The sequence below is a fragment of the Carassius gibelio genome, chromosome A24, assembly GCF_023724105.1.
Source record: "Carassius gibelio isolate Cgi1373 ecotype wild population from Czech Republic chromosome A24, carGib1.2-hapl.c, whole genome shotgun sequence".
In the NCBI taxonomy this organism is placed as follows: domain Eukaryota; kingdom Metazoa; phylum Chordata; class Actinopteri; order Cypriniformes; family Cyprinidae; genus Carassius; species Carassius gibelio.
Genome location: NC_068394.1, coordinates 15,647,845 through 15,675,425, shown reverse-complemented (window position 1 = coordinate 15,675,425; position 27,581 = coordinate 15,647,845). Strand labels below are relative to the sequence as shown.

Here is a 27,581-nt window from a genome sequence, read left to right as displayed (position 1 = left end):
ATTTATATACTAGTAGATGAATGGATGGATAAGTAGAATGATGAATATGTAATTGGATAGGTAGAATTATAGGTAGAATGATGGATGGAATGATAGGTAAAATGATGGATGGATGGATGGATGGATGGGTAGAATCATGCATAGTTATATGGAAGATGGAAGGATAGATTAATTTATGGACGGACGGACGGACGGATGGATGGATAGGAAGAATGGTGTATGGATATATGTATAGGTATGTAAAAATATGGTGTATAGGTGGAAGGATGGAAGGATAGGTAAAATTATGTATGGATGGATGGTAGAATGATGGATAGTTATACGGATGAATGTGTGGAAGGATGGAACAATTTATGGAAAAGTTGATGATGGATGGGTGGATAGTAAGAATGATGGATAGTTACTTTATATGGATGGAAGAAAGGATATATAAATTGGGCGGATGGATGGATAGATGGATGGATGTAAAATTATGGGTGTGTAGGCAGAATGATGGAAGGATAGATAAAATGATGAATGGATGGACAGACAGATGTACAGGTGGATGGATGGATACATTAATAGGTAAAATGATAGGTGGTTTGATGGATTAATGGGATGGATAGGTAGAAGGACAAACGCGGGACAAACTAGCCTGCAGACTGCTAAACCACAGCTAATCCTGTTTGAGGAAGCACTAGATAAAGGGAGATTACATCTGGAGAAGGCAGAATAAATGGGAATAATCAAATCACTCTGTTTCTTTTTTAAAGAAATACTTCCCCATTTGATCTTCCTCTCATTCTGTCATGACTGCTAGACTTCAACAAAGGTTCATAAAACAAATCCTGCTTTTGTAATGAAAAGCTCATTGAGGAGAGTCAGGCTGAGTGGTTTATTGTCAGGCTGCCTGTGGCACTTGCATCGGATGAAGTTGTAATGTTTGACCCCTTCTATGCGTCAGTACCCGTGCTGATTTATCTCACTGTGCCTGATGAAACAGCACGGGTACTGACGCACTTGACTTCATTAAACATCTCATCTATATTAAACAGTCTGGTAGTTCCCCTCCTGAATACAGTGTTTGTTGTCCCCAATGCTGCGCCACAGAACTCCTGAACGAAGAGTAAGATGTGTCTTGTGTGATGATGAATCTAGATTTTCAAAATTATTTTTTGTTTCTATTGATCAGAAGACATCATTCTCATTCCTCTATTTGCCTCCTCTAGCCAGAGGCCTTGGTTTTCCAGAAACTTTGTCTCCTCTCAAGTTGACTCTTAGGCCGGGTTCACACCGCAAGCTGCAGCAGAGCGAAAGCAGCGCGTTAGCAGCAGGTAGGCAAACCAGAAGCAGCGCGCGCCATTTTGCTTTCACACCGGCAGCGGAGGCAGCGCGCAACTGAACAGCGGGTTTTGGACAGAGTACTCTAGTTCGCATTGCTTTATTTCCATTTAAAATACATTTAAATAAACAGACTTGGCAAGAAGCTTTTTAAATTCATAATTTCATTGTAACTTTTGTTGCATCTTTGTTTTGCTGTCTTTGTTTTCCGTGCAGTACGTGTTGTTGACAGAAGAAAGGCCATCGCGCTATATTTGTTATTAGAGACTATGAAAAAGACGCAGACTTTGGGTTCATCCCATTAACCGACGTAGGAGAGAACATGGTGCATATTACCATCTTGTCACTGGGTTTGTTTGCAAGCAAATTTACCAAAGGACACCCTGAAAACCAATTTAATACCGTTTTAAATTCTGTGTATTGTAAATGGTTCACAGCCCGAGTTCCTGCTCATCTTGAAATCAGCATTTACTTGTTTATTATATATGCACGTATCACCTGCTTTTGTTATTTGTGTGCTTATGTGTAATTTAGAAATAGTAAATAAATGGTTCCAATTGAATCAGTTTTGAATCAAATATTGAGTTGTTTGCTCGTGTGCCAGTGAAAGCGTCAAAAACATTATAAAATTAGGCTACTTACCATCTGCAATAAGAGCCGTTGAAACTTCTTTTCCTTCTCCTGCAAATCTTTATAAAGTACATTGTGTGGATCATAAAGAACTTGATATTTCTCAACTTCCACGATTAGACGAGTGTCGTCCATTATTGTCTTTCCAGGTGCACTCTGAAGACCACCGCCTGTGACACCACGTGCTGTTGTTTATGATTGTCAGCATTATATTATGGAGATGCAGATGCAAATCTCTAAGGCTAAACTAGCAGTATAAAAGTTGTTTTTGTATTTCGGCAAAAAAAGTTTATTTTTGTTTAGAACTGTAAGTACTTTGACCGATTTTGTAAAAAATAATAATAATAATATAATAAAAAAAATAGAAAAATATGTGAATTTAACTATCATAATTTTGGGCAAAATTACTTTTCGTTTCAGTACATGTGTATTTTGGCCATGATCAGTGTCACTTTATCTTATATTCATATTTTTTATATTAATTTTCTTTCCTAACATAGCCTACTCTAGTTCTTGTTAAAACACCCTAGATGTGCTTATTTTGTGCATTTAGAGCACTTTTTGTGTGAAATTATATTTATTTTGTCCATCAAATGTGTACTTTCACTTTAACTGAGCGTCAGTAGCGCAGCAAAGATCTGCCGCGCAGCCTCTGCGTGCGGTGTGAACGCTCTCATCTGTTAACATAGGCACCGAAAAAAATACGCGCTGCTTCTGCTCTGCTGCAGCTTGCGGTGTGAACCCGGCCTTAGACACTGGTATGTTCTTGTAGTCAGAATGGTCTCTGTTTTTGACAGATAAAGTGGTAATCTATTTCATTATGACTCTCAATTTGGTTAGAGATTCAGACAAGCCCCTACCCTACAAGCAATTAAACTTAAATAAATGATACCTTAAATTGTGCAGCTACATTCCTAAGCTATCAGACTTATAATGTTTGCATACTATACATCAAGTAGAAAATCTAATAGACCTAAAATAAAAGAGGGACCAGAGTCATAACTAGATATTAGAATATCAAAGAAGGGTTGGTTGTGGGTTCAGTAAGAAAACAGTTAGCAACTAATGAGAACACACTGTGGATGGAAAGATAGTATGATTGATGGATGTATAGATAGATAGATGTATAGATAGATAGATGGATGGATGCTTGGCAACTATTGAGAACACTGAGGCACGTAAAATACCGTGCTTGGTTGTGCACATTCCCATTGATCCTTTGAGGCTTGTTGCCATTGCCCCGAGAGCTCGAGAGGTCATTTATTTAACTATTTGTTCTGAGGTTTTTGTTGTTTTTGCATTGTTTTAGGCATGTATTTGACAAAATGTTGTGATAATTGTACTTAAAGCAAGAAAAACTATTTCATAAATAGGCAAGAAAAATAAAGCAGCTGAAAGATTAAGAATAAGCCTGTATAAAAATAAATTGTGTTGTTCTCTTTATCTTCCCAGGAAGTTCCAGGTAGCCCACGAATGCCTCTGAACTCTCCTCGAGACGAACATGAGCGACGGATCTCTCAATCACTGTTTCCTGGAGACAGCCTGGATGACAACCACACCCCACGACACACCATGATGGGTAGAATGATGGGTAAGCTGATAAAAAAACACTTAAATATTAGTCTTCACACAAGAATGTTTTCAAACGTGCTAACTCCAATCTGAATAGCTGCCTTTACTCTTGTCCTGGAGATGGTAAATTTTAAATTCCAGTCTGCTGGTACAGTAGTTTCCAGGTTGCTCCAAGAAGATCTAATTGATTTGCCAAAGATTGTGACGTTTATAGCATTTACTTTATTTTTTTTAAGGGACAACTCATCCAAAAATAAATATGGTGTCATCATTTACTCACCCTCAAGATGCTCCAAACCTGGATAAGTTTATTTCTTCTGCTGAACAGAAAGGGATAAATGTTGAAGAATGTAGGTTACCAAACAGTTATTGGTCCCCATTGACTTCCATAGTATGGGAAAAATGTTCAGTTGCAATAATTTCATAAATTAAAAATAATGTAAATGATGACAAAATGTTTGGCACTTCTCCATTGCCGAGATAAACCATCCACCTTAAGGGTGTGCATTATCAAGGTGTTGATTAGAAAGCATGATTATTGCACAGGTGTGCCTTAGACTGGCCACAATAAAAGGCCACCCTGAAATGAGCAGTTTTACTGTATTGGGGGGTTGGGGGGGGGGGGGGTGTCTGAAAACCAGTCAGTATCTGGTCTGACCACCATTTGCCTCATGCAGTGCAACACATCTCCTTCACATAGAGTTGATCAGGTTGTTGATTGTGGCCTGTGGGATGTTGGTCCACTCCTCTTCAATGGCTGTGTGAAGTTGCTGGATATTGGCAGGAACTGGAACACTCTTGTATACGCCGATCCAGAGCTTCCCAAACATGCTCAATGGGTGACATGTCCAGTGAGTCTGCTGGCCATGCAAGAACTGGGATGTTTTCAGCTTCCAGGAATTGTGTACAGATCCTTGTATCATCGGGCTGTGCATTATCATGCTGCAACATGAGGTGATGGTCATGGATGAATGGCACAGAAATGGGCCTCAGGATCTCGTCACGGTATCTCTGTGCATTCAAAATGCCATCTATAAAATGCACTTGTGTTCGTTGTCCAAAACATACGGCCATACCATAACCCCACCGCCACCATGGGCCACTGGATTCGTAACATTGACATCAGCAAACCACTCAACCACATGACACCATACACGCTGTCTGCCATCTGCCCTGTACAGTGAGAACCAGGATTCATCCATGAAGAGAACACCTCTCCAAAGTGCCATACACAATCAAATGTGAGCATTTGCCCACTCAAGTCTGTTATGATAATGAACTGGAGTCAGGTCGAGACCCTGATGAGGACGACGAGCATGCAGATGAGCTGTGCAATAATCATGCTGTCTAATCAGCATCCTGATATCCCACAACTGTGAGGTGGATGGATTATCACGGCAAAGGAGAAGTGCACAGATTTGTGAACAATATTTGAGAGAAATAGGCCTTTTGTGCACATAGAAAAAGTCTTAGATCTTTGAGTTCAGCTCGTGAAAAAAAAGTGTTGCGTTTATAATATTGTTCAGTGTAATTAATATTGTTATAGTCTGGAGATGTCATCAGGTACAAACATGGATATAATATTATGGCTTTCCCCATTGATGTTCAATCGTTCTAATGTGACGGTTGGCGATAATTGACCCGCCCCTCCTTCACTGGCGCTGATGAGCACTGCCTTTTACCCAAAGTGAAATATTTCCTCTTTGTGACCCCAAAAAAATACACAAAGTGAAATGGCCAGTCACCGCCTCATCATGCTGGCAGCTTATTTAAATATGCTGTGCTGACCTTGAAAACAATTAAAAAGTATGCTAGCCTCAAGGGGGAAAAAATACTTTGGTGGACACACGGCCTTAAACTAGTCAACCAGATGTCCTTGAGCTCACCTGATTGCTCAAAGGGTTAGATCTGGTTTATGAATATATTACATTAAAAGGAAACGGGTCAGTTCACATGCCATTTAAAGGTTTCTTCCTGTCTATGTGGACGGTTCTTGGTCAAAATACCTTCATTGTAATAGTCATTTTTATGCTCTGCAAGACTGTGTATGCACACATGCTGTCATTGTACACTTTGTCTTGACCTCCTGTTTCCATTTCCACCTGTTTCCTCCTGACATATATGGTTTAAATGCAGGGATGAATGAGCAGCTGGACACATGCAGGCGCAGCCCAGCCAGTCCCAGCATGCTCCTGTGGTTTTGTAAATGGGGGTTAATGTCATTTTCAAGCCCCGTGTCTCATCCAGCATGACTCTTTCAAGTCAGTCCTGATTTCTCTCAAACTCAGCTCAGTTCTAGTCCTGCCAGACAATTGGAATCGGCAGACCAATCCTTTCCCTGTCATGCTTGTCATTTCACAATCGACTACTCAGTCTTGAACAATAAGCTCTTTAGTTACTGACGCAAACCCTGTTCTTCCTCCTCCTCATCCCCCTGCTTTTCCTTCCGCCCTTGTCTTCTTCATCCTCCTGTTCTGACCTTGTCTGTGACGATGAGTCCGTCTCCTCAGAGACTCTGATGGCCAATTACACCTGCTAAGCCTCTCTTTTTTATTCTTCTTCTTCATTTTGGCCCTATTTCGTCACTTTCTTTGACAGTATGGACAGGAAATAATGAGGAGTAGTTTGATTAAATTTTACATTAGTATAAATAATATTATTATTATTATTATTACTGCTGCTACTACCACTTATCACTTAATAAATAGTTAATATTATTTTATGTGGAGCCTGGAATAATCATGTTATAGTTTTTTTTTTTTTTTTTTTTTTTTTAAATAATAATTTTTAATTATTGGAGTAATAATAATGTTTATCTGGTGCTTATTTAATATTTCCATTTATTTATTAGCATTACTATTTTAAATAATATACATTTATTGTGAACGTTTTTGTTTAATAATAATAATCATCATTTATAATAATAAATAAACCTGTTATTTTATTAAATATCAATGTCACTGATACTAATGAATATTTAAAATGCATGCAAATGGTTGCATTCACACTTAGCGTGAAAGTAATTCTTCTCAGTGCCAGTGCAGAGAAATTCTAAAACTTCAGCTCTTCAGAGCGTTTACATCTTATCTGGAAGAAAGTAAAAAGGCAAAAGTTTGAGAAAGTTTACCTGAGGTAAGATGGCACCCTTCAGCTGTGGTAGGCTTCACACATTGTCATACATCTCATAAACTCACCCCGTGCTCCTGACGACTTGTCAGTCACTTGCATGACACATAATTTTTGTTTGTAAAAAACGTGAAAAATGTAACGATAGCACATCACATTAAATAGTCCATTGCTGACGTTCTGAGTGACAGAATGTCTGTCATGTAACTTTCCACACTGTAGGACGTGAGGACGGACCTTGATGTATGGACCCTGTCGTGTTTGTCAGAGGTCGTTTTCTAAAGGACCAAGGTGGAGACCTGACTGACAAAGCATGCTGCATCACTGTCAGGAAAATAGTCTTCAGCAGCCACAACTCATTTCAGACGTATCTGCTGTCACTCAGGAAGGAGCAGACATGGCAGGGTTTGAGCTGCAAGGTTAGCCAGATAATGCTGTCTCACTGGAGGGGAAGAGGAATGAAACTTAAACACTTGAAAACAGACTGAAATTAGAGGAAACTGAAGAATTAAGTGCTATAAATATAAATTTGGAGTTGACGGGTCAAATTGATTTGAACAAGGAGAAGGAGCTCTTACAAAGATTAAGATTAAGATTTCTTTCAAAAGGAACAGGGTTAAGGAAAGTATGAATCTTAGGGTGTGTTAGTGTGTTTATTTGTTTATTTGTTTGTATTTATAAATGTTATTGTTTTTATAACAAATACTGAGTAAATAAATAAAGAGAGAGAGAGAGCGAAAGATAATTTTTTGTGCTTCACATAAGAAAATAGCATCCCAAATGACACAAACTATTGGAAATATGATCTGACCTTTCAGACTAAAATGCATTTCCAAAAATCTAATTTTAATTGGTTTTCAAACCACATACAGATGCTTTCATGCTGTTTTCTGCAGTTCAGATTACACATAGCTAAATAGATCTGTCTCTTCTTTCCTGGTCACATATAGCATATTCCTGTGTGAAACTGCACCTTCTCTGTTTAGCAGCTGTGCTGTAGATGTTGGATTCTTGTAGTCATGTAAGTTGAGGTTGCTCTTAGTGTTACTTAAACACATTGAACACAGTTAAAGGGACACATAAAGGGACTTTTTCTTTTCATTTAGGGGGAGGTGGTGTACCAATTTGAATTTGCCCTTCACAACTGTTGATTTCCAGAGAGAAGTGCTTCTAAGTGTGTGACGGGAAAGGTTAGCCCCATTAAACTGCCTAAAAAGACACTGTGCCAAAGAAACGGCATATATGGGTGCATTAAAAGACCTTCATTTAAAACGACGTTTCTGTGACTGGTGCTTCTTGAGACTTGCTAACCATATTCTGTCCATGGAGAGACATTTTGAGGATAATTCTGAATGAATCTACCTCTGAATGACAGTCATTACAGTAGCAAATGCCTTGTGCACTTGAGGTAATCATAGTGGCAGAACATTTTAGCGTGTAGTCATTTAGAGTCATGGAAATCACTTACAGCACCTTTGAACAGAATGGGGGGAAAAAAGATCAAACGAGAAAATAAGTCATATTTTGGATTAACGTGATACCATCATTAAAGTTACGGAATAAATGAACACCACGGTATTTTGCGAGAGTGAGGTCGTCATTTGTGAAATGTGTTTGTCGTTGTGATTCAGCTAAAAGGACGTGTTCTGGCACTTTCATCCAGGAATCTAAACAGAATGTTTTTTTTGAAGTGGTTTGGTCTGTAATAATGTTCTTAAACACTAGCACATTAATAATGCTTCATACATGGAACATTTTTTCTGAAACATTTTAGTTGGACGTTGTTGTTCAAGTTGTTTTGTTTTTTTAAATGTTAATTCTTGCTAGTTGAAGGTAGTTCAGAGAACATTTTTAAAGTATAAAAGTAATTTTCCCATAATGATAAAATGAAACATTCAAACTTAATGTTTTTCATAACTTTCAAATAACCAAGAATATTTTTATTTATTTTTACATTTAAAAATCTGGACGTTTTGTAGTAAAATGTTCATAACGTTGGCAGAATGTTCTTTGAACGTTTTATTAGCTGAGAATTTACAGGTTGTAATTTAGTTAGCGTTTTTGTTAGCGATATGGTTAGCTTTTAGCTACCAATAAAGTTTGTGATTAGTGATAGTTCAGCTTGTAATTTAGTAAACAGTTTGCGATAGAATTTGTGACTTGTTATCATTTATAGGCGTGTGATTCATCTGTTGTTTGATAACTAATATAGCTTTTGGCTAGCAGTAAGGCTTGTGATTCGGCTACAAATCGACTAGTAATTTAACTTGTGATTTAGTTAACAATTTGGCTAACAAGTTTTGTAATTTGCTTAGCAATTAGCAAGAAACAAGGCATTTGATTCATCTAGTGATTTGACTAGTGATATAGCTTGTAATTTAGTTAGCAATTTGGCTAGCGATTAAGCTTATTATTTGGCAAGCATTTAGCCAGCAATAAAGCTTGAGATTCAGCTAGTGATTTGATTAGGAATTTAGCTTGTAATTCAGTTAGCTATTTTGCTAGGAGTGTGAATTGGTTAGCAATTTGGCTAGTAATTCGGCTTGCGATTGCAACTTTGTGATGACAGTTTTGTGTATGTGTGTGTGAATATATATATATATATATATATATATATATATATATATATATATATATATATATATATATATATATATATATATATATATATAATTACATTTAGTCATTTGCCTAACACTATTGTCCAAATATGTGGATGCTACAACAAAATGGATTCATCTGAGGTAGATGTGGAGCTAATGCTGTGGAAACTCATGTATCACACAGCTAATTATCTCCTTTAGACTTCCTTTATTCCTCAAACATAAAACCAATTAACAGTAAAGCTAATGTTGCATGTCTTTGCAGCTGCATTGGTGATTAAACTTGACTACTTCAAAGCTAATCTTTGAAGAGCTAATGCTAATGTTTTCTCGTGTGCTGTCTTCCCACCAGTGCATTGGGTTGAAAATGAGTGTATCTTGAAATATAATCTTGTAACATTTAATCTTAATGCAGTATCTGTTTAATATATTTTGCTATATAAAGACATTAAAGAGCATTAAAACGAAACCCTGTGAGTCAGAGTGATGGGCGGGGCTATTAATCTGACAGTATAGTGCCATCACATTGATTGGCTGCAGTGGCTGTCAGTCTGATTGATTGGCAGCGATGTCGGTGGGAAGAGCTGCCAGCTGTGAAACTGTGTGATGATGTAACATATACACTCAGTCTTACATCAATCTAACTGGCAGTGTGAATCCACCTCGCTCAAGTCGCTACGACACAGGCTACTTGTCAAGGTATAATGCAGCAGGTGGGAGATGCACGTCTTGGGCTGAATCCAATGAGCTTTTTCTTCTTCCTCCATTTCTCTTTTCCTCATCCTTTGGCGAGACTCTGAGGGATAGATTGTTTAAAGGAGTAGTTATTTTAAGAAAAGTACAAAAATAAGCAAGTGCTTGACAGTAATTTCTTTGACGTGGAGTGCATTAGCGGTCGCCCTCGCTGTGAGCACAACTTTATCCGAATTGAAATGTCCAGCCAGTAGAGGAAAATCACACTGTGTCGCAAATTGAGGAGCCGTCAGTTACTTCTGGACGTGCTGTTTTGCAAAGCAACTGCTAATGAAAGAACGGACAGAACAAAGGGAAGTGGGACGGAAGGGTTTTATGGTGGTTTGTGTGGTCAGTGTCAGGAGCTGAAGAGTGTGGAGATACAACTCAATCAAACAACTTCACCAGTTAATAACACTTACAGGCCATCAGTATTTCTAACTGCAGTTTCCTCACTTTATTTTACACAAGGATTTTACAAAATATCAAAAAATGTGTTTTGTAATTGTTTCTGCGTGAAAAGCAAGTCTGCTGCAGCAGCATATTCAAAATGCTAAAATAATAATTGTCATTTTCTTTCTAACCTCTTTATTTAGTTAGTGTCATGAATTTTTTAACACTATGTATAAACTATGCAAAGCAAAACTTTCAATGGTAAATTGTGAAGTTCAGTGGGTTTACTTCAGTTTATCTCTTTATACAAATTTACTCAAATTGATTACAAAAAAAAAAAAAAAAGATTCAAAATAACTATAGAAGTGACCTTATAAATGTCTTCACTGTAACTTTTGAGCAACTTAATGTGTCCTTTGCTGAATAAAAGTACTAATTCTATTTCCATGCCAAAGCTGATTTATAGCTCAGTCTATAAGAAGGGCAGATATTTAATCTATAAAAACCTTTTAGTATTTCCCACTCTCATCCCTTCCCTGCGTGCACCCCAATGCTGTGACCTTTTTTTCCTCAAGGTGTGTTTCTCTCTGGATCTCTGCTCTCTTGTGAGTGGAACTGTAGCAGAACTAGAATGACAGAGGTATGCTGGGAATTGCATCACACTAACAGCACCACCTCAGCCTCCCTCGGCTTCTCTTAAGTGGTTTGTCTGCACTTGTCAGATTAGCACATTCGCTGTATTCATCTACTGATGAAGACTACAGGATAATGAGAGCTGTTATGCTAACAGGAGGAGGGTTGATGGAGATTACAGACTTACAGAGTGACCACGGAGAGAACAAATCACTTGCACAACAAGAAGTGGAAGACTTGTGATATTATTGTGTCATACACTGCTCAGGGACAAGGCCTCTAGGGTATTACACACACACACACATACACACACAGAAACAATACATGTGTACAAAACACACCTGCCAATTAACACGTTAATACACAGCAATCCGTTATAAAACAATAGCATGATAAATTCTGTAAATTGTAAAATGTAAATTCTGCGTTCAGGAGTTTTCTGATTGACGTTCAGTGGTCCGTAGGTATTTAAATAATAATAATAATAAAAAAGAATAACATTAATCACAATCATGGATGTGGAGCACCTATGAGCACCCTTCTGAATTATTACATGACAAATGGGACACTCTTTGTTCTCGTGAGCTTCACAGGAACAGAACACAAGACCTCAAACCCACATCAAGTGTGTTAGTTGGGACGGGGCCTAAAATAAAAGATTGCAGTGTGGCCAAAAACACTATTTTTGGAGCAGTTTAACTTTTAGCAGTATTTAATGGTTTGTCGTGTTTAATGCTTTGGAAAGGTTTTTTTTCTATCCCTACAATTTCTGAAAGAGAAAACTTTTCAGGTCATGTAATAGCCAATTTGTTTAAACACTTTATCCAATATAGATTTATTATTAAAGCAGGGATACATGATGTTAGATTTTTCTTTTGCATTACTTAAACCCTGCCTTCATTTTTCATATTTTTTTGTACAACTTATAGTGTATTCACTGGTGGTTGATATTTCATACCTCTTGAATTGTACTTCAGTTCCTCCAAACAAAGAGCATGAATAACTTTTGTAAAAAAAAAAAAACAAAAAAAAAAAAACATGGATTTCAGTTAGGAATATATCTGTGTTAAGGTCTTTCTCAGAGAAGGTTTGTGTGATTGCCCCTGAACTGTCAAAATTTGTGAAAGACACACTTGCTCAGTTGGCTCATTAAGACAGAAGACGCTACTTACGGAGTCTCATTTTCTCTCACAGTTTTATTGTTTCCAGTTTAAAGAGGAATTACCATAATAACGTTGTCTTAACATTAAAGGTGCTGTATGTAATTGTATGTGTACCAAAGCATAAAACACACTATAATACATTCACAGATATTTAGGAAGCGTGCTAATTTCACATACTTGTTTCTCTGAAAAACTACGCTGTAGCCAGTTATTCTACTTTGAAAATGTGCAATCCTGGTTTCGTTTTGGTATGTGTGATTCTGGTCACTACTACAGTTTCATCCAATAGTATTTCAACTCCCTGGGTAGCCAGAGAGGGGGAAACAGCATATTGCAGCCATGAGGCATATTAAAATGAGAATAAATCAACTCATGAACAAAGCGTAAGGCTCGTCCGTTGTGTTCATTCCCTTAAGTGGGAGCACCACGTCTGAGGAGGAGCGGGCTGTACAAACAATATTTTGAACATTTCAACCACTAGCTAGCTGTCAATATTACATACTGCACCTTTAATGATAGGTCTAAACAATATCCAGTATAAAACAAGCCTCACAAATCAAAGGTGTACCCAAACTTTAACCCCTTTACGTGCAAACATCGCTGACGGCCCCAGTTTATTATTGTTTCACTTTCACAGCACATTAAACATCACTCTCTTACTTGATCTGGACAAACTGTGCATCAATTGAAAGTTTAAAGACTCTAGCTTCGATATTTGACCAATATTTTGATACAACATTGTTGAAGTGACAGATATTTAGTGATTTATGTCAGGAGTGCAAAATAATAAATCCGTATTATGCCCCATTTTGAATAGAAATTCACCACTCACTCATATTCAGTCACGTCTGTAGCGGTTTATTTGTGTTCACATAGACTCACTGAACAGCGTCAATAAGGATTTATAGACCAAAGATGCATATCTGCGGAGATATATGGATATATTTACTGATGTTTACTTCATATTTCTTCAGACAGAATCGTCATTTCTATTCATTTTCCACTGATTTACGCGATCTGATGATAAATAGCCTCTGCCAGAGCCGTCTCTGTTTGTTTGCTTCCGTGTACTCGAGATGTGACCCAGAAAGACTCTGATTGGACCTTTGGGTTGTCAATATGACAGTCCCAAAACCGGACAGCGTCAGATCGTGTCACATGGTTCGTGAATAGTTCCTGGTTCATATCTGCTCACAACAACACTGAAACACCTCTGTATAGACGAAATATCCGAATAATAAACCCGCGATTACGATAGAAAAGCTTGGTATGAGATTTTCTTGAGATCTGGGGCATTTTATAAAATATACAAAAAAATGTACATGGGAAATGCTAACTTGTGCAGCGATGAAAAAGGCTACAAATAGCATATTTTTACAATAGTAAACGACCAAATTCCACCCCTGATCGCTAAAGGAAGTTATTATAAACACTCGATCGGGGTTTAAAGTGAGTTTTGTATAAAAGTGTACTAATAATTTCATAAATTGTCTGATGTAGCTTGATGCTAACGTTAGCTCCGATGCTACTAATAGCAGGTGCTTTTCTTCTTCATAATGCATTTTTGTCTCAATAATTCACGTCAATGTCGTAAGAAAATGTTTTGTTGTATTTTTATATTAAGACTTTTGATAAATAAGGGCTAAATGCAAAGAGAGACTGAAGTGAGATCGCTGCTTTGTTGCTTTGTAAAGCCTGAAAAACCACAATCAATGCTAATAAAGGTGGAATAAAAACAAAAGAATAATGATAAAAGAATAATGCGGATAATGTGTCGTACCTGGCGGAGGTGTGAAAGCGAGTTTGGTGAGAACAATACAACGAATCGGGGAGTTTTGCAAAGCCAACACACATACAAAATTCACAGCAGAGTTTACATGTGAGATCTTACAGGGATGACAAGGGCCATAAATCAATCTGATTTGCCTTCTCTAAAAAACACACATGACATGGCCTTAGAAAATATTTAATAAAATTCACAGTTTTACAGATTAGATTATGAAATTTCTAATGAAGTTTTGAAAGACTTGTGGCTTTAGCTACACTCTATTTCTAAACTCATATCTTACATCAACACATTTTTTAAATACATTTAAAAAATATGTTTTTAATATTTTTATTTTTGTTTTTATGTTTGAGCTTATATATCTCTATTATCATAACAGTCTGAGTGATTCTGATTCCTGAACAGTAAACTTTAAAGTGTCAGCTTTGTGAACATATGTTGAATATGTATCTAGTCAGAAAGAATCATGAGCAGAAACCTTTTTATTTTGGGTATGTCATTTCTGTCTCCATGCCAAAAAAGGAGGTGCCTAAAAAGGGGTTAATTGACATGTATGCATTTGGCTCATGTTTTTATCTGAAGTGACCTACGCTGTATTCAAGGAACCCATTTTATAAGTTATTGCTTTCCCTGGGAATTGAACCCATGACATTGATGTTGCTCAGTGTTGAATGTTGTCAACCAAAAGTTGATTGGTTAAGATGGATGTCTGAATTGTCAAAGTAGTTATACTTCATAGAAAATCTTGTGGTTTTCAGACCAACCACCCCAAGTGTTTGGGTTGATCTTTTGCTGGTTTTAGAGGCATTATGAGCACTCATCCTGTAGTTGGTGTTAATCAAGCATGTACAATTCACCAATTGACATTTATACATTTGACTGATGCTTTTATCCAAAGTGGTTGCACTGACCTTTTTTTTGCTGGTTTTAGAGGAGTTATGGGCAGTCTGGAAGACAAGCTTACACCAGCAAAACTTTTTTTTACATTATTATTACTCTGGCAGTAGATGTAGAGTAGATGTAGAACTTTGTTGTTTTAATGGCTGATGTTTTTTCTTTCCTGATTTCCTGTGTTTTCAGTACAAGACATTCTCAAGTTACTTAACTCAAATCAAATGTGACTGTGCTAATGTTGCCAACATACAATGTCAAATGTGTGCTGTACTTTTGGGAGATATATTTAAAAAAAACATACTCCATCAAAGACCCTCATTGCAACCCTGACCCTCTGGATTTCCCCTGACCACAGCAAGCCACTATGGATGGACATTCTTTACAAACTCTTGGCTTTCACTCACTCCCCCGCTTGTGGGAAAAGTTGAGCTGATTGTTGATGACTTTGTTCCTAAATACATGGGAAGTTCTGATTTACACCACATGTTGGCCTATTTATTTCATTTAAACATTTTTTTTGGATTACCGGATTACACAAAGTTGAATTATTCTTTTTTTCAGTGACTGGAGGAAACTGAAACCTCCATGTTCCCACAAGCCTCTTCGGTGAAGCCCAGATTTCAAATGACCTTATTTAGATGTTATTGAAATGCCTAAACTTAATGTACCAGCTCCCTATAGCCTTTGCTCCCTATAAGATAAACCAGTATCTTATAATAACTTGGCTTTTCCACAGAAAACTTTGCAAGAAATAAATTGTCTAATGACATGAGCTTTCAGTTTGTGCTTAAATTTGGGATAAAGGGGTATCTTGGACATTATGAAGCTCAACCATCTTGAAACCATTTTGGTGATCAGCACGTCATATTTTGGATGCTGCCATGCTGGTTTGGTGCCACCAGTTCAAGCTCAACTAGCTCAGCCAGCAAGAACACCATTTTCAAACAGCTTCAATCCGAAAAATATGATCTTCAACCAGTTTCTTTAGCTACATTTGACTTGTATTAGCAGTTTACACTCTCAGAAAGAAAAGGGGGTACAAAACCTGTCATTGGGGATGTACCATTTCAAAAGGTACACTTTTTTACCTTTTATGTACCAATATGTACACTTTAGGTAGTTATATGTATCTTAGTTACCAATATGGACTGTTTAGGTACAAAGGTGTGCCTTTTGAAAAGGTACCATTCCAGTGACAGCTTTTGTACCTTTTTTTTTTTTGTCACAGTTGCATCATTTTGAGGATTTGAGAGTATGGTTGCTTTGAGACATTTAGGTCTTGATGTACAAGAAATACAAGTAGTGATTCCTCAAAGTTCCTCTGCGGAGCACTCTGAAAATCTGTTGCCTTTTGTCATTATGGATGCATCAACGAGGAACTGAATTCATTCAAGTTTATTTGTTCAAACCCCAGTTTGGGGGGAGGGGGGGGCAGTGCAGCCTTTCCCACAATGTTTTGATTCTGGGCCCAGCAAACAAGCACGGGGGTCTGTTTGTTATAGCAAGAGAGACCCCACGAGGGGTCGTTTGATCGCAGCATGACCGAAAACAACAGTAGCCCACCACCATGCCATCTGCGCCCTGCAAGGAGAATTCGGTGCAGATTAAACAGAAGAGGCAGTTACAAACACAAACGGCTTCTTCATGAGACCCGACAGACTGGAAAGACTGCACATGATAGCCTTGATGCTTATCCTCAAATGACCTGAGTCAAATGTCCTCGGGATGCAAGCATGATGTGGAGGTTTAGAAATCTTCATGATTGAACAAAAGCATGATGTGTTTGGTAAGGAGAGCTCTTTTGGATAAAGCAACAGTCTTAAGATTTTGCTTTGGCCATCAAGTTCAAGTCAAACTGTGTCCTGTTTGGGTTGCATTATGAAGTTTATTGGCGGATGCATATTGTCGTAAATGATTCTAGAGGAATAGTGTTTTTTCTTGAGGTAATACAGTTCTTTTTGTACACTAGCACTAAGACAATTTGTCTTACTATTAACCCATTCACACTCAGACACGGTGCTGAGAAGACGTGAGCAGGATTTGTCAGTCGCTAACACCTTCCCTCCAGAACAAAGCTCTCTCAAGGACATCCAGCAGGGTTTTTTAGTACTGCTTACTGAGCAGGAACCTCATTGTGCCTTTACAAACCATTGGAAATTAAGCGATCTTCTACTGCTGATGTCCTGTTCTCTTCACAGAGCCGAATTTATAATAAGCCAAGTACACCTTCACTATTTTGCTTCTCCTGAAATTAAGAGGTCGGTTTTTAGGCAGATTTTTTATGAATCGCCATGAAATAATGAGTGTAAGTTGGCGGACAGAGGATATAATCTCAATAAAACGGTAGGCCTATTAGTTTTCCGAGGCAGAATTGTGGTCTCAGAGTTTTTATCTTCCATGTTAAAGACTTTCACCTTTTCACAGTGTCACATTGGCTGTTTCTATAGGTGTCCCTTACGCCATTTAGCATAGCCAAGAGTAACTCTCCTTGTACGAGGAGGTCAGCCCTTGTGTCAAAAAATCCATTGGAAAGGTCTCATTTAATGCAAGAACACGACTGTATTCAGCAGTAAAGCCAATTATAACCATGTTCTGCATGAGCAAAAAAAAAGAAAGAACAAGACCTTGCATGGACAGACTGCCATTTTTAAGTGTGTGGATCCTTTCTTTTTTGGTTTTATTTCTTTTTTCATCAGGATTTCATCTTGGTCTTTGACACAGGGTTCCCACGGATCCTTGAAATCCTTGAAAGTTTGTGAATCTGAAAAAATAATAATAATAATTTCAAGGCCCTGCAAAGTTTTTGAAAATAAACATATATAAATGTCCATGAAAGTTCTTGAATTTATTTATTTAAAAAAAAGTTTTCTGGAACAGAATTCCATAGTATTCCCTTTTGTTCACTAATGTGTTATTTCACCAATTCACCATTTACGTTTGTCACGTGCATTTATGCATTGCATTAAGTGTTTCACACGTAAGATACTTTGTGTTGTTCATGGCCATGGATTTCACACACACTACTACTCCGATGGTACCTCAGAGTTTCACAGACACCCTGTGAAATCAATGTTGAATTGCTTTGCTTGTTAAGATGATGTAAACCCATGCGGCAAGAAAAACTTAAAAGCATTTTCATATATCTTAAAACTTCCTGTTACATGAGCCTAAGCTCTTTTCAATAAAAATCTATGCAAAATAGAGTTGCCAACCATTCCATACAGCCTAATACATAAGTGTCACGTATTTAAGGCATCAGAGAAGTGTTCGGTATGTAAGCTATAGGGATGCAGTTTGTCCTGTATTCGCAGGCATACGCCATATGTCCATCTAGATCATACAAATTATAAATAATAATTCTTTTTGCACAAATTATTGTTTTAATAGTTAACATAGCCTCTCAAGGAAGGCTTTATGACCTTGCCTGGTCGCTTCCACTTCACAGCGAGTTGTGATTATTAAAATGTGATTATTTCTGAGAAACTTTTATAATGTAAACCTTTTATACACATACTTTTGTGTCATTTCCATATCACGCACAAATCTTCTCACTTCGCGAGAAGATTCAATATTATATATATATTATACTTTACATTTGCCCAGTGAGTATCATGATGTTTTTCTCCTCAGATTTATTTGTTATTGCACTCATGTGTTGGGCTTTGGATTTTTTTTTATACAGTTTCTGCTATTGAGCATATGTTTCTGTGAATATCTTGGTGTACACTCATGTATAAATGTCTTCTCGACTCAGCAAGTGTGAAATTCAAGTTTTCAGAGTTGCGCACACATATGCATTCATTTGTACGCCGGTCCATTATCTGTGCACCAGTGAGAGAAGTGTCCCGTGTTTCTTGACCCACTGCTCAGGCTGTGTGTGATACGCTGATGCAACCGCTCGGTAACTCCTTCTCCAGTGTTATGGATGATTGCTATGAGATGAAGCTCTGGGGTCTGGAGTCTCTCATGGATCTTCAGCGTGTCCCCTGTCCTGCGGGACGGACCCCCAGCATCAAAGCCTCTTGTAAACGTCCAGACGACCTTGAGAGCTCCAGAGCCACCATGCTTTGCATTTTCTTAATGTTTCGTCAGTCATGTTGATGAAATCAAATGAAATTTGTCTTCATATCTTACCTCTGTGAAAACACTGCTCATCTCCAAGTTATTCTGTAAATATTTGGAAATGTTTCGTCTTGTGTACATGTTGATGGTTCACTGATGAAGGTTTAGCACAGCAGATTGTTCATTAGAGGACTGTTAATGTCTCTGTGGGTTGGGTTAGTGTTCTGTTAGCAGAGTCAGTGTATGATTCGGTGCACTTCCTGAAGATTCATGCTGTTCATTTACTGTCACACATTTGGAGTGGCCTTTTTCCATGTACGCTCTGATGCCAGTGCACTAAATTGACATGACAAAGCTTCTCTAATTGACTCCACTAATTACAAATTTGTCATTTTGGTTATGATTAATCCAAAATGACATACACTTATTAACAGAAACAGCCCTTGTGGAGTGATCTAAATTTGACTTTCTTATGGACATAATTCTGATTTTTACAATCTGCCCTTAAGGTTAAACCTATCACCCATCAGTTGGCGTCACAGATCTTCAACCACTAGGCTACTACTAGGCACTAATATATATATATATATATATATATATATATATATATATATATATATTAACAGTATATATATTTTTAAATGCATTTTATTTTTATTTTTAAATGTGTAATGGTGCACAACAATTGTATTTGTATTTATATTTGATTTATATTTATATAATATTTTATTTTAAGTTTTATTTTTAAATTAATAATATAAATTTTTCATATTTGCATTTTATTTATTTTTAAAACATATTTTATTTAACATTTGATGTGCAGAACAATTGTATATTTTACATTTTATTTTATTGTTATTTACATTTGTTTAATTTTTTTAATGAATATATATGTATATATATGTATATACATATATGTATATGTACAGTTTTGTTCAAAATAATAGCAGTACAATGTGACTAACCAGAATAATCAAGGTTTTTAGTATATTTTTTATTGCTACGTGGCAAACAAGTTACCAGTAGGTTCAGTAGATTGTCAGAAAACAAACAAGACCCAGCATTCATGATATGCACGCTCTTAAGGCTGTGCAATTGGGCAATTAGTTGAAAGGGGTGTGTTCAAAAAAATAGCAGTGTCTACCTTTGACTGTACAAACTCAAAACTATTTTGTACAAACATTTTTTTTTTCTGGGATTTAGCAATCCTGTGAATCACTAAACTAATATTTAGTTGTACGACCACAGTTTTTTAAAACTGCTTGACATCTGTGTGGCATGGAGTCAACCAACTTGTGGCACCTCTCAGCTGTTATTCCACTCCATGATTCTTTAACAACATTCCACAATTCATTCACATTTCTTGGTTTTGCTTCAGAAACAGCATTTTTGATATCACCCCATAAGTTCTCAATTGGATTAAGGTCTGGAGATTGGGCTGGCCACTCCATAACATTAATTTTGTTGGTTTGGAACCAAGACTTTGCCCGTTTACTAGTGTGTTTTGGGTCATTGTCTTGTTGAAACAACCATTTCAAGGGCATGTCCTCTTCAGCATAGGGCAACATGACCTCTTCAAGTATTTTAACATATGCAAACTGATCCATGATCCCTGGTATGCGATAAATAGGCCCAACACCATAGTAGGAGAAACATGCCCATATCATGATGCTTGCACCTCCATGCTTCACTGTCTTCACTGTGTACTGTGGCTTGAATTCAGAGTTTCGGGGTCGTCTCACAAACTGCCTGTGGCCCTTGGACCCAAAAAGAACAATTTCACTCTCATCAGTCCACAAAATGTTCCTCCATTTCTCTTTAGGCCAGTTGATGTGTTCTTTGGCAAATTGTAACCTCTTCTGCACATGCCTTTTTTTTAACAGAGGGACTTTGCGGGGGATTCTTGAAAATAGATTAGCTTCACACAGACGTCTTCTAACTGTCACAGTACTTACAGGTAACTCCAGACTGTCTTTGATCATCCTGGAGGTGATCATTGGCTGAGCCTTTGCCATTCTGGTTATTCTTCTATCCATTTTGATGGTTGTCTTCCGTTTTCTTCCACGTCTCTCTGGTTTTGCTCTCCATTTTAAGGCATTGGAGATCATTTTAGCTGAACAGCCTATCATTTTTTTCCCCTCTCTAATCAACTTTTTAATCAAAGTACGCTGTTCTTCTGAACAATGTCTTGAACGACCCATTTCCTCAGCTTTCAAATGCATGTTCAACAAGTGTTGGCTTCATCCTTAAATAGGGGCCACCTGATTCACACCTGTTTCTTCACAAAATTGATGACCTCAGTGATTGAATGCCACACTGCTATTTTTTTGAACACACCCCTTTCAACTAATTCAACTAATTGCCCAATTGCACAGCCTTAAGAGCGTGCATATCATGAATGCTGGGTCTCATTTGTTTTCTGAGAATCTACTGAACCTACTGGTAACTTGTTTGCCACGTAGCAATAAAAAAATATACGAAAAACCTTGATTATTCTGGTTAGTCACATTGTACTGCTATTATTTTGAACAATACTGTATATATGTATATGTATATGTATATATAACATTTTTACATATACAGCTGCAAGATTCAGATGTTGTGTGTTTGGCCTGATGACACAATACACATGAACGCTTGTTTATTTCTGCTCAAGTATTTTGTGGTCTGGGCCTCGCTGAAACTAAATCTCAGTATTATTTTTGCTGGAAGGATGCCAGGATTATTTTTTTCATGTAGGAGTAATTACATTTGATTGCTCTTCAGCTGCTAAAGTTGCAAAATGACTTATAGTTTAAATAAATACACTTGGAAAGAAACACAGCGGAACTCCAGGAGTTCATGTTAGGATGGAAATGCCTCATTTTAATTGTGAACATGTGCTTTTCGTTCTGCTCAAACATCCTTGTTTAATCTCCGGCTGCTTTTTTTTTTTTTTTTTTTTTTGACTTACAGTAAGTGACTTTTTTTACCCGTGTTTTGGTTTCAGACTCGAATGTAATTGTTTCGTTTGCGGTGCATAAATGTTTATATGGAACAGTTTGGTCACATGTGAGTGTACACCTTACTTCTTACACTCTTAGAGGGATTTAAGTCACTTTTTGCGGTCGTTCAAAGCCAGTTTGTCCTCCAGATTAGTGAAGCTGATCTCAAAGTTTAGCACTTCCACTTTTTTTTCGTCTCCCAGCATAACGTTGACATACTCTGTCCGTCTTGCAGGTCACTTCCAGCTGTCCCCCACTGTGAATATGCCCCAGGACGACACCGTCATCATTGAAGATGATAGGCCACCTGTTCTTCCTGCCCACATGTCTGACCAGTCATCCTCCAGCTCCCATGAAGACATGGGATTTGTGACAGAAATGCCAGGATCCTGGCCCAAAGATGTCCAGATACAGGACGAAAGGTAAGGTTATCACCTACCACACAATCACCAGGACTTGAAAGGCTCGAGTTATTCAGGTTTTTTATTTTTTTATGTATGCATATAGGGTTTTACATGTTTGTCTATTTATTTATTTATTTTAATGTGTGTGCTTAAAATATTATTGATAATTGCTCTAGAGTGTGTGTTTAGGAACAACAGACATGATTTAACAGCGTTTGGAGATCAGCCTGAGAATCACAGCTAACTCGATGACAACTAGTCACAAATGATGCTCCTTCATTTAGTTCTGATCTTAAATCACCTAAAACATCTCACCATCAAAACAACAAAAACAAAACCTCATTTTGAACCATAAAGTGTTTCCTTCAAGCACAAACAGCAAGTCAGCGTTTCTGCATTATTGAAATGTCGTGGTCTTTGGCATTCAGTGATTCAGGAGCGCATTGATTGACCTCAGCTAATGTTTTGTGAGGTCTCGTCCACCAAAAAGGCCAAATCGCAGCCCGTTATGTTTCCACACAGCACTGAGATGTGAGAGCTGCTAAATAAATGAGAGCGCTGATGGTGTTGGTGACAGCTGTCCCGTCCCAGCAGGGAGGACGATCAGTGTTTTGGGTTTAGAAGCGCTGTGAGATATCGTGACACTGCTCCTGTCTTGAACATGTGTGTTTAATAATGCATGGAGTCTGTGCTTTAGCAGAACGTCTGAAAGTATTACTGTTTGAAATTTAGGGTACTTTTCACCATGATTTAACTCTAACATGTATATGGTGGTTAAACCTGAAGTTGATGTTAAATAATACAATAATTGCATGGATCTACCCATAGTTATAAATATATAACACATGCTGCTAATATGGTCTTACTACAGATAGCACAGTAACATTGTTGTTTATATGCTAACACTGCTTGTATTTTTATATTTGCAGTTATTTTATCACATCTATAATGATATTTAGATTTTATTTTCATATCAGTTTTTCCCCAAATTTTATTAAATATTTATATTTTGTTTTATTTTGTTTTAGATTAATTTAAAATGAATGAATGAATTTTTTAATAGTTTTAGTTAACAGTGCAACACTATTGCTTAGTAAACAGTAACAGAACTGAACAGGGAGTATTTCATGTTTACTTTTATTGCAATTTTGCATTATGATGATGAATACAGTAGTCTGTTGCCTTAGTGTGTGTGTGTGTGTATGTGTGTGTGTGTGTGTGTGTGTGTGTGTGTGTGTGTGTGTGTGTGTGTGTTGAGTCCAGATCTCACTCCTTAGGCTAAAAGAGGCTCCTAAAGCAAGTGACTTGAGCAGTTAATTTCTGTCCACTTTTAAATTTCTCTAGCCCCATGAGTAAACTTTCTCTCTGCACGCTTTCCCACAAAGCCTTTCAGGTCCAGTGTCTGTTTTTTTTTTATTTTATATATATATATATATATATATATATATATATATATATATATATATATATATATATATATATATATATATATACTTACTGTATGTTGTATGTATTGTGTTTGTGATGTCAAATGTTTGAAGTCATGGATTGAGGCTATAGCAGTGCTGTCTCTCTCTCTCTCTCTCACACACACACACACACACACACACACACTCCGCTGCACTGCCTTGGGCTAGTGTGAATTATTCATGTCTAAGAGGCCTTATAAGCACACCACACTCTCTTCTCTCAGTTTTACACTCTTATGCAGATTTATGATCAAATTAATTTACAGTAGCAGAAGACACACGTGCATATCTCTCTCTGATGAATCACCTCAGCAGCACATGCATGCGGTCCACATGAATCCCGATGTTATACGTCCACTGGAGGGCGCTACCACTGGAACATCACACAGATCAAATAAGTATTACATTTGATATTGTTTATGGTTCATTTTTCAAAAGAAATTAAAGTCAGCTGCACTGCATTGTGGGATACATACACCTACATAATGTGCAAAGTAAACTTAGTTTATTCTGCAGAAATAGAGTAATATTGTAGATTACTCTTAAATATTAAGGTCTTTCAGTGGTCCCATGAAGATCCCTTTACAACCACGTGTCTACTTTTTTTTCTTTTCTTTTTTTCTTTGTATTAGTAAAAAAAAAATATTCCTACAATATATTTGACCTCATCTAGTTTCCTGTCTTATTATATTGTTTATTATTATTATATAGACTATACACTAAACATCAACTAAAAGTAAAATGTAAAAATGTATGATATCAATAGCAACTATAATAGTATCTCAATGATGCTCAGTGCTGCCTAATTCTGGCTGAATTGAACTCACAAATGACACATCAAATGGCAAATCCTCTGTGTCCGGTAGTTTCCAGTGGTTCTGGTTCTGGTGATGTGTGCTAGTGTCTGACCAGAGTTAATTGGACGTGTCTCTAATGATCTAATTGATGGAGTGTCTGGTCTGAAGTTTATGAAGGCGTATTGCTGACTGTTTTAATTACACATTGTCCTCTCCCCAAATGCTAATGGATCCCTGTTGGATATGAATATTAAGACACACAGCGGTGTGCTGAACACCTCCCAGATGTGCTTCACACTCCAGCCTCTGGAGTTTCCATCATACTGGGGTTCAGATTCGTCTCTGATGAACATCTCATGAACAGTGTCTCCATCACGCGTCATCATGTAACAAGCCTTGTGTTGTTACAAAAAGATATTTATTATGTCTCTTTCAAAAAGACAATAAAGAAAACAAAGCTTAAGATATTTTTAGTTTATCATAACTTCTGCAAATTTGAAAAAATATTTAATGCAAAAAGTTTTTTATTTTTTATTTACCATTATGTTACTTTTATTATTATGAAGATGTACTTATGTAACAGAATGGTAGATAAAATTAAATAAAGTGATAGAAAAATGAACTGAAAAGTATAATAGAAAATCTATTTCTCACACGAAGTTATCAAACGAAGAGTCATGATATTGACACAAGTTGCATGTATTACCATTATGAGAACTTTTCCATCCTTTTTGAAATTTGATTTAGTTTTTCCCATTTTCTATAAGCACATTACTTTGTGTTCCACAGAATAACAAAAGTCAAATGGACAATATTTATGGCTGATTTATTTCTATAAATTAAGCAATACAAATAAACAAATAAATAAAAAGCTGTGTGCTGTCCTCTCAATAACAAAATAAACACAAACATGACAGTGATGAGAAAACAGCAGTTAAGAAAGCATCTGATCATAGCCATGTTTGCAGTTCAGTCCTGCAGTCGTCACATCGCTTTTAATTATAGCACTTTATACAGAAGACTGCTTTATACAGTAGCACTTATACAGCAGGCAGGTTTACAGTATTAAACATATATATATATAAAGCTTGTCAGTGTTTTCAAACTCTGAATGAACTCAGTTTTGTTCTGCTCTTGTTTAAACAGTTTCACTTGAAGTAGATCAGGCCTTTAGTCCAGTGTGTTTGAGTCAGTCAAGGAGTTGTAGTGTTTAATGTGATAGAAGAGAGAGAAGTAAAATAATTATGAGGGAATTCGGAAGGAATTGAGAATACATTAACCTTATCTTGAGCATAGGGTGAGCTCTGTCTCCAGTCGATATGTGCTAGACGGCATGCATCTACTCAAGCATCATAACACCACGATCAATACCAACAACAGACCCATCTGCCCTCGCTAATACAACACATCCTAAACATCTACATGTGGAGCAAACGCTTCACACCACAGCAGTCTTTAGTACAGTTACTGCGCTGATATCCAGACTCTGACTCTCTCTCTCAGTCGTTTGGGTCCTCTAAAGCTTGTCTTGCTCCCATGCTTTCTCAAAGTTCAGACGTGTTTTTGTGATTTGCATCAGAGCTCCTATCGTTCTGCAGTGCATTATGAACAGCAAGAAACTCACTCGGAGTAAAAGGATTCGTGACTGCAAACACTAAAGAGGAAAGTAAAGACTAAAGGAAAGGTTTTCTGTGATGTTTGTAAGTAGGAGGCTCACAGGAACAGATCTGGACACAGTTCAATCCCAGGGAAAGCTGTGACGTATCCGCTTGCCTCCTTTTGTTTCTCATGAGAGAATATGAGAGAGAACTTGAGTCTCAAGTGCATTATTTGTTCTTAAAGTTTTATGGATGAACATTCATTTTTTAATTATAAGGACTTCAGCACTTTAATAATAAAGTAATGACAAGTACAAATATTTCTGGGTAGTTCTACAGTGGCATCAGTAACTAAACCTTTAGTTTTGTGTGACGCCGCATCCATATATTTAATAGCCCAGTTAAATTATTAGAATATGTGTCTCTGGGTATTTGCACTAAATATTATTTCATTCAAGTTCTAGGACTAAAATAAAAAACTGACTAATGTAATAATAGGCTTACATTATAATTATCATCATCATCATCATTATTATTAAACAGTATAATAAATAATATAACACGATTACTTGAATTAACATAAATAATTTTGAATAATAAATGGACAGAATCAGAGTCAGTCAATCAATTAATAAATAATAAAAGGAGAGTATTTTATTAAATAATGTTTCATATTTCTCCTGTCTTTCAGCACACTCTGTCCAGACGCAGATATGGATGGTGTGTTTCAGAGGGAAGGCTTTGGCCGGCAGAGCATTTCAGAAAAGAGGACCAAACAGTTCAGCGATGCTGCTCAACTGGAGATCGTCAAGAGTCGCAAGTCGAAGAGTATGGACCTAGGTAACCTCACGCTCAACACTGGCCCTCCCCACTTCCTGTCCCTTGCCTCGCTGCTTCCTGTTCCTTCGCAATCCAGCAGCGTGGTATGTGAGCCGGGGTGTGTAAGCTAGCACAGCGCTTAACGTTAAAGTTAATAATATCAGGCACAGCAATGGCTACAACAAACTTAAAAGAGCACAGAGAGTCGTTAAACATAAAAAAAATAAATAAAAAAAAATAATAACTTTCTCTCCTAACTAACATTTGTATCACTCATCTCTCAAAGTAGGCCTAAAGCTCACCTCTGAGGTGGGTTTGAGGGACTCAAGGACAGGTCAGGGTTGTTGAGGGTGAAGCAGGTCTGTCTCAGGGGACGCACAGCTTCTGCCGCATGGCTGCGTGGCTAATCGGAGGAGATAAAACATCGCTTTCATCCTCTTTAACCTCAGCCAACATCAGGACCACAGTCTCCTGAGACCGGACCAAGTCCCGCTCAGTCAAGACCAGACTAGACACTCGAGACACGTCCCACTCTTTACACTTCACTGGCAAAAGTGAATTGAGTGGAAGGTGATATAGCACTTTAAAAAACGAGA

At 37.2% G+C, this 27,581-nt stretch overlaps 1 protein-coding gene across 2 annotated transcripts in view; it reads left to right on the top strand.

The window, feature by feature from the left end:
* The window catches only part of pard3aa (par-3 family cell polarity regulator alpha, a), a 415,020-nt gene that overhangs the window by 243,625 nt on the left and 143,814 nt on the right, over positions 1-27,581 (top strand). For both annotated transcript variants that reach the window (XM_052542320.1, XM_052542319.1), the window contains exons 14-16: positions 3,403-3,541; positions 22,134-22,320; positions 26,858-27,006. In XM_052542320.1, coding sequence (XP_052398280.1) covers positions 3,403-3,541; positions 22,134-22,320; positions 26,858-27,006 — 475 coding nt within the window. The remainder of the gene's footprint in view (positions 1-3,402; positions 3,542-22,133; positions 22,321-26,857; positions 27,007-27,581) is intronic.